This window comes from Poromitra crassiceps (genome assembly GCF_964638095.1).
Source record: "Poromitra crassiceps genome assembly, chromosome: 2".
NCBI lineage: Eukaryota > Metazoa > Chordata > Actinopteri > Beryciformes > Melamphaidae > Poromitra > Poromitra crassiceps.
Genome location: NC_139624.1, coordinates 16,447,531 through 16,461,184, shown reverse-complemented (window position 1 = coordinate 16,461,184; position 13,654 = coordinate 16,447,531). Strand labels below are relative to the sequence as shown.

The following is a 13,654-nucleotide window of genomic DNA, read 5'->3' as shown; positions in this document are numbered from 1 at the left end:
AACAAACTTCTCTTCCTGGCAAGAAGACGTATACTATTAATTTATGAAAATATGGCAGCAGCTAATAAATTACTTGCCCCAGGATCTGAGCGATAATATACTCCTTTCACATTTTTCTTGAAATGAAAAGTTGTGTGTATGAAGAGGGTGTATGTGTGTAAGAAGTACCAAATAATAGTATTGTGTTTTGTTGTTGTATTGGGGTGTCTCTGTTTGTTGTGGTGTCAGTCTTTTATATGGGTTATTAATCACAGGCCTACTATTTTTTCTCTATGATGTAAATGAATGATGATGTAATCTGTGAAAAATAATCAAATTTCATTATTATTAAGAGAAAGTATTGTATTATAGGCCACACTTAAAATGCAACACAATTTTATTAATTCATTTTAACCCGTAGGAGGTTCCTGCTCTGTTTCTCTATCAACCAAGGGGTCCTTCTGCTGAAGAACGTCAAAGACGCATGTTCTACATTTTATTTTATTTTTTACGCAGCTATTTTGATTGTCCAGCTGCAAAAACAAACAAACAAACAAACAAACAAACAAACAAACAGAAACAGTAGTGTACAGAAGTACACAGAGTGGACTGACACACTGCCTCGTCTATTTGCATTGGTGTGAACAGGCAGGTTCTGAGAACGCTGCAGACCGGCACATTGCAAACAGTTGCAAGTTGCCTCCAGTCTTGTTGGGAATCAATGGTCTGAACTGGGCTTAAGAGTTGATTTGTGATTGTTGCAATCAAAAATGCTTGATTTTGCAGCAGCTTTTCTCAAATATTGCGGTTTGCGAAGTTTATTTTCTGTCAAATTGGCAAGTAGCCAGTGTGAAGGGAGGACACTGTCAACAGAGACAACAGTGTGTGTGTGTGTGTGTGTGTGTGTGTGTGTGTGTGTGTGTGTGTGTGCACGCGCGCGTGCGCGTGTGTCAACACTACTGATGCCCACCGTGACGAGCGTCACCATGGAAACAGTGTCGAACAGGAAGTTTCCAATTGACCTTTGTTTAGAGGAAACTAAACTGTGTGTGTGTGTGTGTGTGTGTGTGTGTGTGTGTGTGTGTGTGTGTGTGTGTGTGTGTGTGTCAAAGCCTTCACATGCTCGTTGAATGAGGGGTGTGCCGTGGCTGGTGAGCCTGCCGGTGCAGCTGAATGAGGGGTGTGCCGTGGCTGGTGAGCCTGCCGGTGCAGCTGCAGCGTGCAGCTCCTCGAAAATGTGACTCGGCGCAGCTGACGCGAACAGCGCAAGTATAATATAATGTAGATGGGGACATAACAGGAGAGAGTGAAAGCTATTACCAAGTATATATGCACTACATCAGGGGTGGGCAACTATTTTTCATGGGGGGCCACATGAGAAACCCAGATTGTTGCCGGGGGCCGAACAAATATTGTCATGCCGTAACCCATGGATGGGCAACTTTGATGATAGAGAGGGCCACAAAAAAATGTCCTCGCTACCAGTGTTTGCTGAGGGCTGAACAGCGGCAGCGTGAAAAATTTGGGGCATTTGAAGCCATGTTTAGAGGAATAACTCATTTTAAATTAACAGTTGTGATGTCATTATTCAGTCTTAACCACCAATATTTGATCCTTTTCTCATTCACTCCTACGTCACCACCTGCTCTCCCTGCTGGGCTTGAAATTAACTTTTTTCACCACCTGCCAATATGGCTGCTAGATTTTAAAGTTACCTGCCAATTAGAATTTCCACTAGCCGAAATGTTTTTCTTGAAATAAACCAGAATATGAGTGGGTTAATTTAAGCATAAGTATCAGTGAGTGTCCCGGGATTCTCAAAGCCTGTGTTGAGGGTCACACAAGAACAAAAATGCACTCTTGAAGCTAAATAAATCCAAAACCAACAAGTTAATTATTTAAATTTCTACTTCAATGTAGAACAGTCATTTCTTACACATGAGATTACTTTTAGCCTTTTAGTCATAAATATTATTGAAAGATATTCCATATTCCAGACTGAAATGCTATAACAGAAGAGTATTGGCCAGAATGACATGAACATTTGGAGACTTATTCAGCGGGTATCTTGCATGTTGCGTTCAGGTGCACTGTCATTTTTTTTTTTTTTTTTTTTTTGCAATTCCATCGCGGGCCACACAGGGGGCGCCCGCGGGCCGTATGTTGTCCATGTATGCACTACATTCTCTCCTTGGACTAACTTCTAGTCACTGAAATCCTAGTGAAATCATGCTCATTTTGCTGGGGACTCCCCTGCCACCCCTCGTCAAGCTGACGTTGGGGTATATGAGTATATGGGTCTAGCTGCCGCTGGCAAGGCTCCAAGTCGAGGCTGACGCACAAGCATGTTTTTCCACTTTACTCACGTCAACATAGTTAGCGTTGATGTAGTCAGATCCGCTCTCTCCTTCCTGAGGCTGCAGACGCACACGAGAGTGGTCATCTACACACACACACACACACGTATGCACACGCACGCACGCACGCGCACACACACACACACACACACACACACATACACACACACGCACACTTGAGTCACTGTTTTAATCGAGTGGCGTTCGAGAAGATAATCACCTCTAATTGCTTCTACTGAATAAATGATCAAAAAATGAATGAATTAATAACCAGTTAATTCAATTCATTTACCACAATTACATAAACAAACCAACCCCCCCCCCCCCCTCCCAACACACTGGAACTCCCTCCCTGGGCCCTCTCTTACACCCTGTGCAAGGTGTTAGCAAGGTGTACGTTGACCCAGGAGGAATAGAAAAACAAAAACATTTTGACTGCTAGAAACTATGACAATGACCTGCCCAGGGAAGAAGATATGGCCCAATGTGTGTGTGTGTGTGTGTGTGTGTGTGTGTCACACCCTTCTGTTCTCCAAAGCTCATTATGAGAATGAGTTCAGCTTCATAATGATCAGACTGTTGCAGTGATTTAGCTCATTGTTAGTCAGCATCTCTAACTATTGTTATATCATTTACTATTGTTATATGTCTAAATCTTTCACTATTATGTTTTTTTTATATAAATATCTCCATTGAAAGGGCACTTGGGTATCTGAGAGGCACCTCATAAGTTTTTCATCAGAACGTCACCTATATAGGGCACCTGAAGTTGATGCCGTTGTAAGGACAGCTATATGGCACCACATCACATTTTCTCTGCTGGGAGATCCATTAGGAAACTTGCCCACATCCTCATGCATGTAGGAGCAGCCTTTACAGCACTGCATCACATTCTATCCACTGGAGGAGCCCTTCTCCATTAGAGGAGCACCTAATTGGGCACGTCATTATGTTTTCTCACCTGTAGGTGGCGGTGCACCCTACACAGCATTTCCTCTACTACAGGCCACCGTTTGGGACACCCTTTTGCATTGTACAGTAAGGCCACCTTATAGGGCACTGTGTATCACATGTTCTCCACTAGAAAGGCACTCATTAAGACATGTTATCAAAGTGTCTTGCTCTAGAGGGCACACCATCATCGTTTATTGCATGAAGGTCGCTGCTCCACCCTCTGCCGATCTGGGGAGAGCCGTAGACTAGCACCATGCTTCCTCCGACACATGCGCAGTCGCCAGCCGCTTCTTTTCACCTGACACTGGCAGGACGTATAGCACGTGGGAGGATCACGCTATTCCCACCAGTACTCTTCCACCCGGGCGGACAAACAGGACTAAACAGGCGCCCCGACCAGCCAGAGGGGGCGCTAGTGCAGCGACCAGGACACATGCCCCTAATGCTTCCCACCCGCAGACACAGCCAATCGTGCCTGTATGGATGCCCGACCAAGGCGGAGGTAACACGGGGGGCGCGAACCTGCGACCCTCGTGTTGATAGGAACCCACTTAATAGGGCACTTAATCATTTTTTTCCCCCATGTGAATTGCAGCCAATAGGGCACTTCCTCTCCTTTTCACCACTCTAGAGGGCACTTTAACAACACGTTGTCAATGGGGCGGGTCAATGTTGTTATGGCTAAATCTTTCACTATTGTTATATCCATGATTGTTATTATGTCATTGTTATACAGTATGTCTAATGTTATATCATTCTCTATTGTCATATCATTTAATATTGTTATATATTTACTGTTGTTATATGTCTAAATGTTTCACTATAGTTATATCTTTCAATATTGTTATGTCTGAACATCTCTATTCTTTCACTATCGTTATATCGTTCACTATTGTTATTTACTATTGCTATAATTCCAAATGTTTGTGATAATTGTTATGTCTTTTGCTATTGTTACATCATTTGCTATTGTATTATGTCAGAATATTCACTATTGTTATATTTCGCGTGTTATATCTTCCTAGTTTATTACATCTTTCACTATTGTGACACTTCTACTTATTGTTAAATCTCTAACTATTGTTATATCTGACTACTGTCTACCTGACAGTGAGGCTTGGGGTTGTTGCTGGATTTGTGTCTTAAACCTGATGAACTGAGACAGGTGAATACAGCAGAGGTTTGTTACAGTTAGCATGTTGCTAATGATGCTAACGATAATACGATAATAGAAAGCTCAGCCCATCATACGTACAGGCGATGATGTTGCCATAACGATTTTTCATGCGGTTCTCATCCTTCTTGGCCGAATCCCAGGGAGCCGACTGTCCCTCGAAAAAACTCTGGAGACACAGAGAGAGGGGGGGGGGGGGGGGGAGAGAGAGAGAGAGAGAGACAGGGAGATAGAGAGAGGAGGGAGGGAGAGACACATACAGAGAGATAGAGAGAGAAAGAGAGACAGAGATAGACGCACAAAAGAAAGAGATAGACAGACAGGGTATTAGTGAAATATTTGTTCAGGGCTTGAACACACAAACACACACACAGATCCAGAGTGATCAAACTCTCTGGCTTTATAGATGCTTTTCACAGAATTGTTGCTATGGGAACCGTTTGAAACCTAGCTTATTTCCTGAGCTATTGTATTAGCAAACACTACAACAGGAAGTAAGCTAGGGGCAATTTACAATGTTTATGTTTTCAAGGTTGTCAAGTTAAAACCGTCCGGGTGATATGTGTGGGGGCGGGGGGGGATCCCCGTTTCTTTTTTTAAAATGATATATAAAAGCATGGAACTTGGTACACTTGTGGTTCTGAATACTTTCAGATATGGAGCCATCGCAAAAAGGTGGTTGCCATGGCGACCGTTTTACTTTCCATCACAACGTAATGATGTATTTTGCATCATATCTTCTGAAGCACACATGTTTTCGTGGTCAAAGATGACAATAAAACCTCTACAACATGTGTACAACGTTCAGGTCAATAGTTAATGGTGAATTCAGTGACATTGTGAGAAGAATTAGTCCAGGTGATCGGCCAAATTTTGAGCTGAAATGTTCACTTTTATATATATTTTTCACTAGAGCAAAACATGGCTGCCGCCAGTGTGGCTGTTTTTCAGTTTCAGATGATAATAACGCTATTGTAATTTGCAATCCATATCTCACACGGGCTCCGAGAGGAGGGGAAACGTCTGAGATGGCATTAAGTTAAACCAAACCTGGCGAGGATGCAGAGGATTTGTTTAGTGTTCACGTTAGCTGTTGTGACTAGCGAGCGTTAGCTCAGCTAGCGCGCGGCCTACACTCAGGCTCCCCGCTCGGCAGACAAGACGCTTGTTGTGATCAAACATCCCCGTATTCAAAGCACTTCTTACTCTCAGAGCTGGCGAACCCTAAATAAACATGAAATGAAATCCCACATGTTGCGCCCATGGTGCATCGTCTCCACCCTAGAAATCGAACGCACGGGCTACATCAGTGATTTGTGACGCAAAATCATTAGTGATGTAATAAATCCCACGACATTTTGCGCCCCTGGCACATCGTCTAGAAATCGAGCATGCGCGCCTTACACAGTGACATCATCAGTGATTTGTGATTCAAATTGTGACATCATCAGTGATGTCGTAAATCCCACAACATGTTGCGCCCATGGCGAATCGTCTCCAGAATGTCCACCCTAGAAATTGAGCGCACATGTAGCGTGCAACATTGCTAGTATCTGAAAATGTTCACAACCCCAAACTGGTGTACCAAGTTTCATGCTTTTATGAAAAAGTGAACTGTTCACCCCAAAAGTGGCACATATCCCTATGAATTATGTAGGTTGCATCTTATGTTCAGTTGTGATGCCATTCTCTATCTCTCGCAACACACACACACACACACACACACACACACACACACACACACACACACACACACACACACACACACACACACACACACACACACACACACAGAGGCAGTAGTAGTGTTGTGGTCAGAGGAGATGATTAGCTCCAATTATGAGAACGAGGCTCAGAGAGAAGCCAGGGGCCACACAAACACACACACACACACACACATACACACACACACACACACACACACACACACACCGTAGCTCCACAGATCTGACTTTCTGCTCTGTTGTTAATAACTGCTGATAGGGTTAGTATAGTGTGTGTGTGTGTGTGTGTGTGTGTGTGTGTGTGTGTGTGTGTGTGTGTGTGTGTGTGTGTGTGTGCGTGGATGCGTGTGTGTGTGTGTGTGCGTGCGTGTGTGTGCGTGTGCGTGTGCGTGCATGCGTGCGCAGAAAGTGCACAGACAAAATGTAGGGAAGATCCTCCAGGGCCTGTCTGGTTGTAAGGCAGAGGTCCTGTGGGGACAGATTGATCCTGCCGGCCCCGGGGATTGAACAGACAACCTTCCCGTCACAAGCTGGCTTCTTAAACCATTGGGCAACAAATGGTTGTCCAATGGTTGTCTCATGTATTATTAGTTCCTGTGTCCACCAGCTCTGCAGCACAGGCTTTTACATTTAAAGATGTCATGGCAGACAGAACAAAGAGATCACCCTCTGCTCTGGAAGCCATGTCCAGTGATGTCATAAATGACTAATGATGTCATACCCACTGATGATGTCATAAACATTGTGACATTATTAGTGATGTCATAAATCCTTCCCTGCTTAGGTTATAAATTGGACTCTTGCTCACATGGACCGAGCACAATTCTATATTAGTTCCATTCACGTGATCAAATGGCATTAACTCATTGAGTGCCAGCCACTTTTGGAGAACGGACGCTCCCAGTGCCAGAGTTTCAGTGCGTTTTCAGTGATTTCTCGAGGCCCACAGAATATTGTGTGATATTACTATGTAAACACCGAACACGCACAAAGAACGATGATCTCTTCTATCATCTGCAAAAAAAAAGTTTATTGATACCATTTTCCGTTCTTTAGTTATGAGCCGGAGAAGATAGGTTATTTTGAGCAAAAAGACACGTTTCAATTTAGAATCTGAGATATTCAGCCTTTTGTGAAAGGAAGCATTTCAAGCACATTATTGACTCTGAAGCTAATATTTTCTGATGTAATGACACCTCAAAAATAATTTCCTTCAATAAAAGAGTGAAAACAAAGGAATTTTGTTTGGCCAAATAATATTTTTTAGCTGCAACCAGCAGCGCTGGCCCCTGCGTGCGCAGACCCTACACCTTCTTGCTGGTCTTGATTTACTGCTGGTGGGCATCAGATAGCCTATTCTAGCTTGTTTGCCTGTCTCTGTGCATTGAGCCTGCTGCTGCCTGGGTCTGTGTTTACTGTCAATGGTTGTATGCTGTAGTGCCCTGCGTGCCCCACCCCCCTCCTCCTCCTCCTCCGTGGGAGTGTCTCTGGGGCTCTGCTGTTTGCTCTGCGTTTGCTCTGCACTGAAAAGTGCGCTGCATCCCCCCGCTTTTTCACAGCCTGTCGCCGGCTCCCAGCTGAGAATAATGTAACTTTTCAGAAAGACGCTGGTGTCGGCAACTAAATCATATGGAGGGACTATCGCAGCGGACACGGGCTCAATTGTGGCAGCAGGTGACTGCTGTTCACAGGCACAGCTAACGTTATGCTTCATGCATATCGATGCGATTTCCGTTTCCCCATTACTTCTTCTCTCTTTTTTCCTCGCCTTTCTCTAATCTGGAGAGCACTGTCGCCACCTAATGGTTCAGTAAAATAGGTTATACACATTCAACATGCCCCAACATTTTACAGGAGATGGATCTGGCTTTGATCCACGTCCCACTGTCAAAAAACGCAATTGACGAACATACTCGTCCTTGGCACTCTACGTTACTAAACCAATTGACGAACATACTCGTCCTTGGCACTCAATGAGTTAATGAGGCACTGCTTCCCCGCCAATCATGTGATTGCACAGCAATCCGTGTTTTCACTGTTCTGATAGATGGCGCTGTCACACACCTTGTGAAATAGGACAGCACTTCCATGGTTAAAAACACACAAAGGTGAAGCTCTGCTGAAAGCCAGTCTCCATTCAGAAAAGCTGCAAGTTTGCTGCTCAAAGAGTTGGAGAATGTTTGATTGGTGTGCCATGGGATTATCGAGGACACGGATCTCAGATGGAAGACCTAGAAGACCTCCTCAGGCATCCGTCAGTGCTAAACACCGAGCAGCCTGATCCTTACAAGCAGCCAGAACCAGACGGATCTTCTGTACAATTTGGTCCTTCGAGCCGGATTTAACTTTCCTAAATTGACAGTACATCTGCGTGGTGTTTTGTTATAGGACACACACACACACACACACACACACACACACACACACACACACACACACACACACAGACACACACACACACACACACACACACACACACACTCTCTCTCTCTCTCTCTCTTTGATCCCTAGCGGGGTTCCTGGGTCGCTCTGTGCATCTCATTAAAATGCTTACAGACAGGTGTGTGTGTGTGTGTGTGTGTGTGTGTGTGACAGCAGCCTAACAGCTCCAGACATCCATCAAAATGAGAGGTGAGCAATGTCAGAGAGTGTCAAACACACACGCACGCACACACGCACGCACGCACGCACGCACGCACGCACGCACACACACACACACACACACACACACACACACACACACACACACACACACACACACACACACACACACACAGCTCCATATGATTGACAGAGGAACAAAGGAATGAGAAAAAAGAGAAAAGAATGAACAAATGAACGAATGGCTGCTGGCAGCAAGTCAACTCTGTGTGTGTGTGTGCGTGCATGCATGCACGTGTATGTGTGTGTGTGTGTGTGTGTGTGTGTGTGTGTGTGTGCGTGCGTGCGTGGACATGGGTGCATGCATGTACGTGTGTGTGTGCATGTGTTCATGTAAGTAAGAGAGCGAGATAGCGAGAGATTAGTGTATTTAGGCTTCAGAACACAGATGTTCATATAAACTACTACAGAAAATACTACAGAGATTCACTCTGTTGGGGACAGGTACGCATCTTTTAGCATTTGTTAGCTTCACTGTGTTAGATTAGATTTATTCTACACAGACTGCAAAGGTAAAAAAAATCCTTCAGTTGAGTTCACTGATATTCCACTCAGTCATTTAAATCCACTCAGTGTCGAGTCCAAATTACTTTTGTTAGGTTAATTACAAACTAACATCAGTACAGTTAGCTGTTGAACATCGACTGTACTGGACATTAGCTACAATGCAGATATAACCAGGTGTAATAATCTGATATTTAGAGTTGGTTTTGTTTTTAGTATAAATGATCTAATGCTTTCTAGGATCCTTTGACTTAATTCAAGTAAATGTCACTTGTTTTGTCTTGATAAGCAACTTTATCTTTATTTGAGATATTTTTAACTATTGTAGATAAAACGGACATGTGTGTAAAACATCAGGGTACGTAAGCTAACAGTTGAATGGGGTGTGCATTGGGCATTCGCTAGCATCTACTCGCTAACTAGCAGGGTCAAATGTAGCTGACACGAACACATTATGTTAACAATCTGAAATCCAAGAAGGTGTCTTACCTCGTTAAGCTGTCCAATCAGATTAATTAGTTAACGAGAAGCATGGAGGGGATCAGGGAGATAACAATCATCAGCTCAGCTAGTAATGTCAGTGCTGTATCAGTTGCATTGACTCAATTATGGCAACACTTTACAACAAACACAATTAATGGTGAATTAATAATTATTTAATATGAATAATTAATGGTTAAATAAATAAATTGATGATTAGTTAAGTTTCAAAAGTGTTTATAATGAAAGGTAACAGTATTGTATTGTACATTATATGGTACACGAATTAATGAAATGTTACATTATAGCAATTAAGAAGTTCAAACTGATATGTGTTTGGATTAGATTAATAATAATAATAATAATAATAATAATAAGCTGTTAGTTATTTGATATTATCCTTGTTTAACACTTGACAAACTGAGAAATGATTTATAAAACTTAACTAAACGTTATGTGCCGCTACTCTGAACTTACAACTAATGTTTTAATTAATTAACGAGCGGTGATCACAATTACTTGTTAGTTAACCATTATTAAAGTTAAATAATATTCAATTCACCATATAATCTTTATTCTGCAGTGCCAAACTAAACAAAACAAAACAAAAAAGAAGAAGAAAAAGAAAAAGCAAAGCAAAACTAAGCAAAAAAAAACCAAGATGAAAAAAGACAAAAGAGGCAAAAAAAAACAACCAATCAAAATTAAACCAAAACAAGACAAGAAAAGAAAAAAACAAGAAAAAAAAAAACAAGGAAAAACAAGACAAAAATCAAAGCAAAACAAATCCATTTAGAATACATTTCAAAAACTTTGAATGCATTTGGAATATTTCTGATACATTTCATATAAACTTTATATTTCAAAACATTCCATTTTTGTAGGTGCCAAGAAAATATTCTGTTGAATTAGCCAAAGCGTGAGAAAGAGAGAGAGCGATAGAGATAGACAGACAGAGAGAGAGAGAGATAGACAGACAGACAGAGAGAGAGGGACAGAAGGCGGGTTTCGATCCACATGCACATTTTCAATTTGCGCAGTGAAAAACCTGAGTGGAAACACTGCAAAATATCAAAAACCAAAAGGCTTGACGGAGGTGAAGGTTGCTGTATCGATAAAAGGTAAATGTGAGTAAGTGCAGTGAAAACAGATTCAGTGAATCTTCCGTTGTCTGTCGTTACCAAACCCCCGTTTAACCAAACTCCATAGGAAAACAGTTTTAAGAAGACTGCAGGATAACAGGCGACTCAAGTTAATAGAATTATATTTTATTCACTTACTGCTCCATGGATAAGATATATTATGCCAAATTGAAGAGTGGCACCTGGTGTATTCCATTGTATGTACCTCTATAATCAAGAAACTTGAATACTGTATGTTTTTCATAGCGCTGCCTGCAAGGCACGCACGCACGGGATGTTTGTGTAACGTTAGCAGATCAGCACAGGCAGACAGCAGTGTGCTCACCAAGCTTTCCATCATGGCTTCCTCCTCCTGTTTACCTCACATTCATTCAGAGAACACAGGATTCATTTCCCTTGTTTGAGGGTTTGACTGGCATCTGGCTCTGTTTTAATCGCGTCTCCTCTTCACCCACTCTTAATATTCACATAACAGTAGTGGATGGAAACGTGCATCATTTCTCTTTTTCTTTTGCCGACTTTCTGAAAATTCGGTTAAAATTTGCAATACATTTGGATGGAAACCCAACTACAGAGAGAGAGAGAGAGAGAGAGAGAGAGAGAGAGAGAGCGAGCGAGAGAGAGAGAGAGAGAGCGAGAGAGAGCGAGCGAGAGAGAGAGAGAGAGAGCGAGCGAGCGAGAGAGAGAGAGAGAGAGAGTGAGAGAGCGAGCGAGTGAGAGAGAGAGAGAGAGAGAGAGATTGGAAGGATTCCTCAGTGCTAACTCTGCAAATGGAGGGTGAAAACGCTCAGGGCATGTGTGTGTGTGTGTGTGTGTGTGTGTGCACGCTCGTGCACGCGTGTGTATGTGTGTGTGTGTGTGTTAGGGCCTGGCTGCCTGCTAGCGGGCTGCCCTCAGGGCTAATCCATTATACATACTGAGTGTACACACACACACACACACACACACACACACACACACACACTCCCTGTTTTGGCCCATTAGCTAGGGGAAAGATCTATAATGTATGTGTGTGTGTGTGTGTGTGTGTGTGTGTGTGTGTGTGTGTGTGTGCACATGCGCGTGTGTGTGTGTGTGTCTGTGGAGAGAGGTAAGTAACATCCATTAGTAACTTTCTCGTGATGAAAATGGGTAAACATGTGGAGTGCGCACACGCACACACAGGAAAAGAGAGAGACAGATTCAACTTTTCAAAATAAGATGAATGAAAAAATAACATGAAAAATACTAGAAGTGCACTCGGAGAGTGCAGACCTCCGCCAAGACCAACACTCCAGTCTGCTACGATATGCAAATGAGTCGGAGCAGAACCCTGAGCCACCCACATCCACCCAGCCACTCCTCCTACCCACCCCTCGAATCCCGACTCTCTCTGACCTTCCTATCCTTAGCTACCGCCACTTTTCCCTAGGCCCGCCCCTTTCCTGACCACGCCCCCTCACACCACCCAGATACACCTAGCCACGCCCTCGAACCCAGACTCTCTATGACCACGGGGGTGGCCAAACTTTTTGGGTTGTGGGCCGCATACAGAAAAATATAAGGAGTCGCAGGACAAACAATATTTAGCGCGGCAGTTTTCAACTTGTTTACACTGAAAGGGGGGGGGGGGTAATTTAATTTCTACCTAAATAAATATATGACACGTAGTTTATTGGTGTGCTCACCTATTACAATGGGTATTTCTGAACTTTAAAAGGGAAAAACGTTTTTAGCACAAAAAACAAAAACAAAATCTAAATTCATGGCGGGCCACTTAAAAACGGGCAGCGGGCCGCAGTTGGCCCGCGGGCTGTGGTTTGGCCACCCCTGCTCTATGACCTTCCTATCACTATTCACCTCATGTAGCCACGCCCATTTGACCCCGTTGTGTGGTCGTGTGACGACTTACGGCAAAAAAAAAAAAAGAAATAGAAAATGGCTGGCTGCTCCAATATCATCTAACTCTGAATTAACTAATAATTTAGCCAATTCTATGTAACATACCAAATAAAAGCAAACGGCAATGTCCTGTTAAGTCTCGCATTCCAGGGAATTACGTTAACGTCTGCGGGTCTTATTGACGTTAGTGGCTCGAGCGCTCTGGAGGAGAGAAAACCATCTGAAGCTTTCTTTGTTGGAGTCCAGGTATGTTTTACAAGAAAGTGCTCGTCGTTGTCGACGATAACGTTATCTGACCTGGCTAACAGTGGATTCTCGCTTGCTTGCTGTGTACCGAGCTCAAAGTAGTAGGCTACGTTCTTTATTTTACCCTCTGCACTGTCCGCTACAAAAACAACTCTCTTCTTCATGACTTTCATATTTGGCGCCGTGACCGCCGGAAGTGTTAACACGACCCGGAAGAATTTGGCCCACCCCCGCGTCTGAACGTTTCCCTAGCCCCACCCCCTTTCCTTACCACGCCTCCTCCCACCACACACCTAGCCACTCCCCTTACCCACCCCTCGAACCCCGACTCTCACACCACTCTCTACACCACACACACACACACACACACACACACACACACACAGACACACAGACACGCCAACATTATAGGCTGTGGAAAAGAGGACCCCTTTGAAAATGCTTTTTCCCTCGCCAAAATTTAGCCTAACTTTGGAGTGTTATTTAGCTACCTTCCTGACAAACTAGCATGACATGGTTGGTACAAATCGATTCCAATGTGTTAATGTGTAT

At 43.4% G+C, this 13,654-nt stretch overlaps 1 protein-coding gene across 1 annotated transcript in view; it reads right to left on the bottom strand.

Moving 5' to 3' along the window:
* The window catches only part of LOC310798616 (receptor-type tyrosine-protein phosphatase mu-like), a gene marked incomplete at both ends in the record, with an annotated part of 303,831 nt that overhangs the window by 27,825 nt on the left and 262,352 nt on the right, over positions 1 to 13,654 (bottom strand). The window contains 3 exons of the mRNA XM_083661159.1: positions 2,346 to 2,422; positions 4,546 to 4,633; positions 9,843 to 9,851. Coding sequence (XP_083517285.1) covers positions 2,346 to 2,422; positions 4,546 to 4,633; positions 9,843 to 9,851 — 174 coding nt within the window. The remainder of the gene's footprint in view (positions 1 to 2,345; positions 2,423 to 4,545; positions 4,634 to 9,842; positions 9,852 to 13,654) is intronic.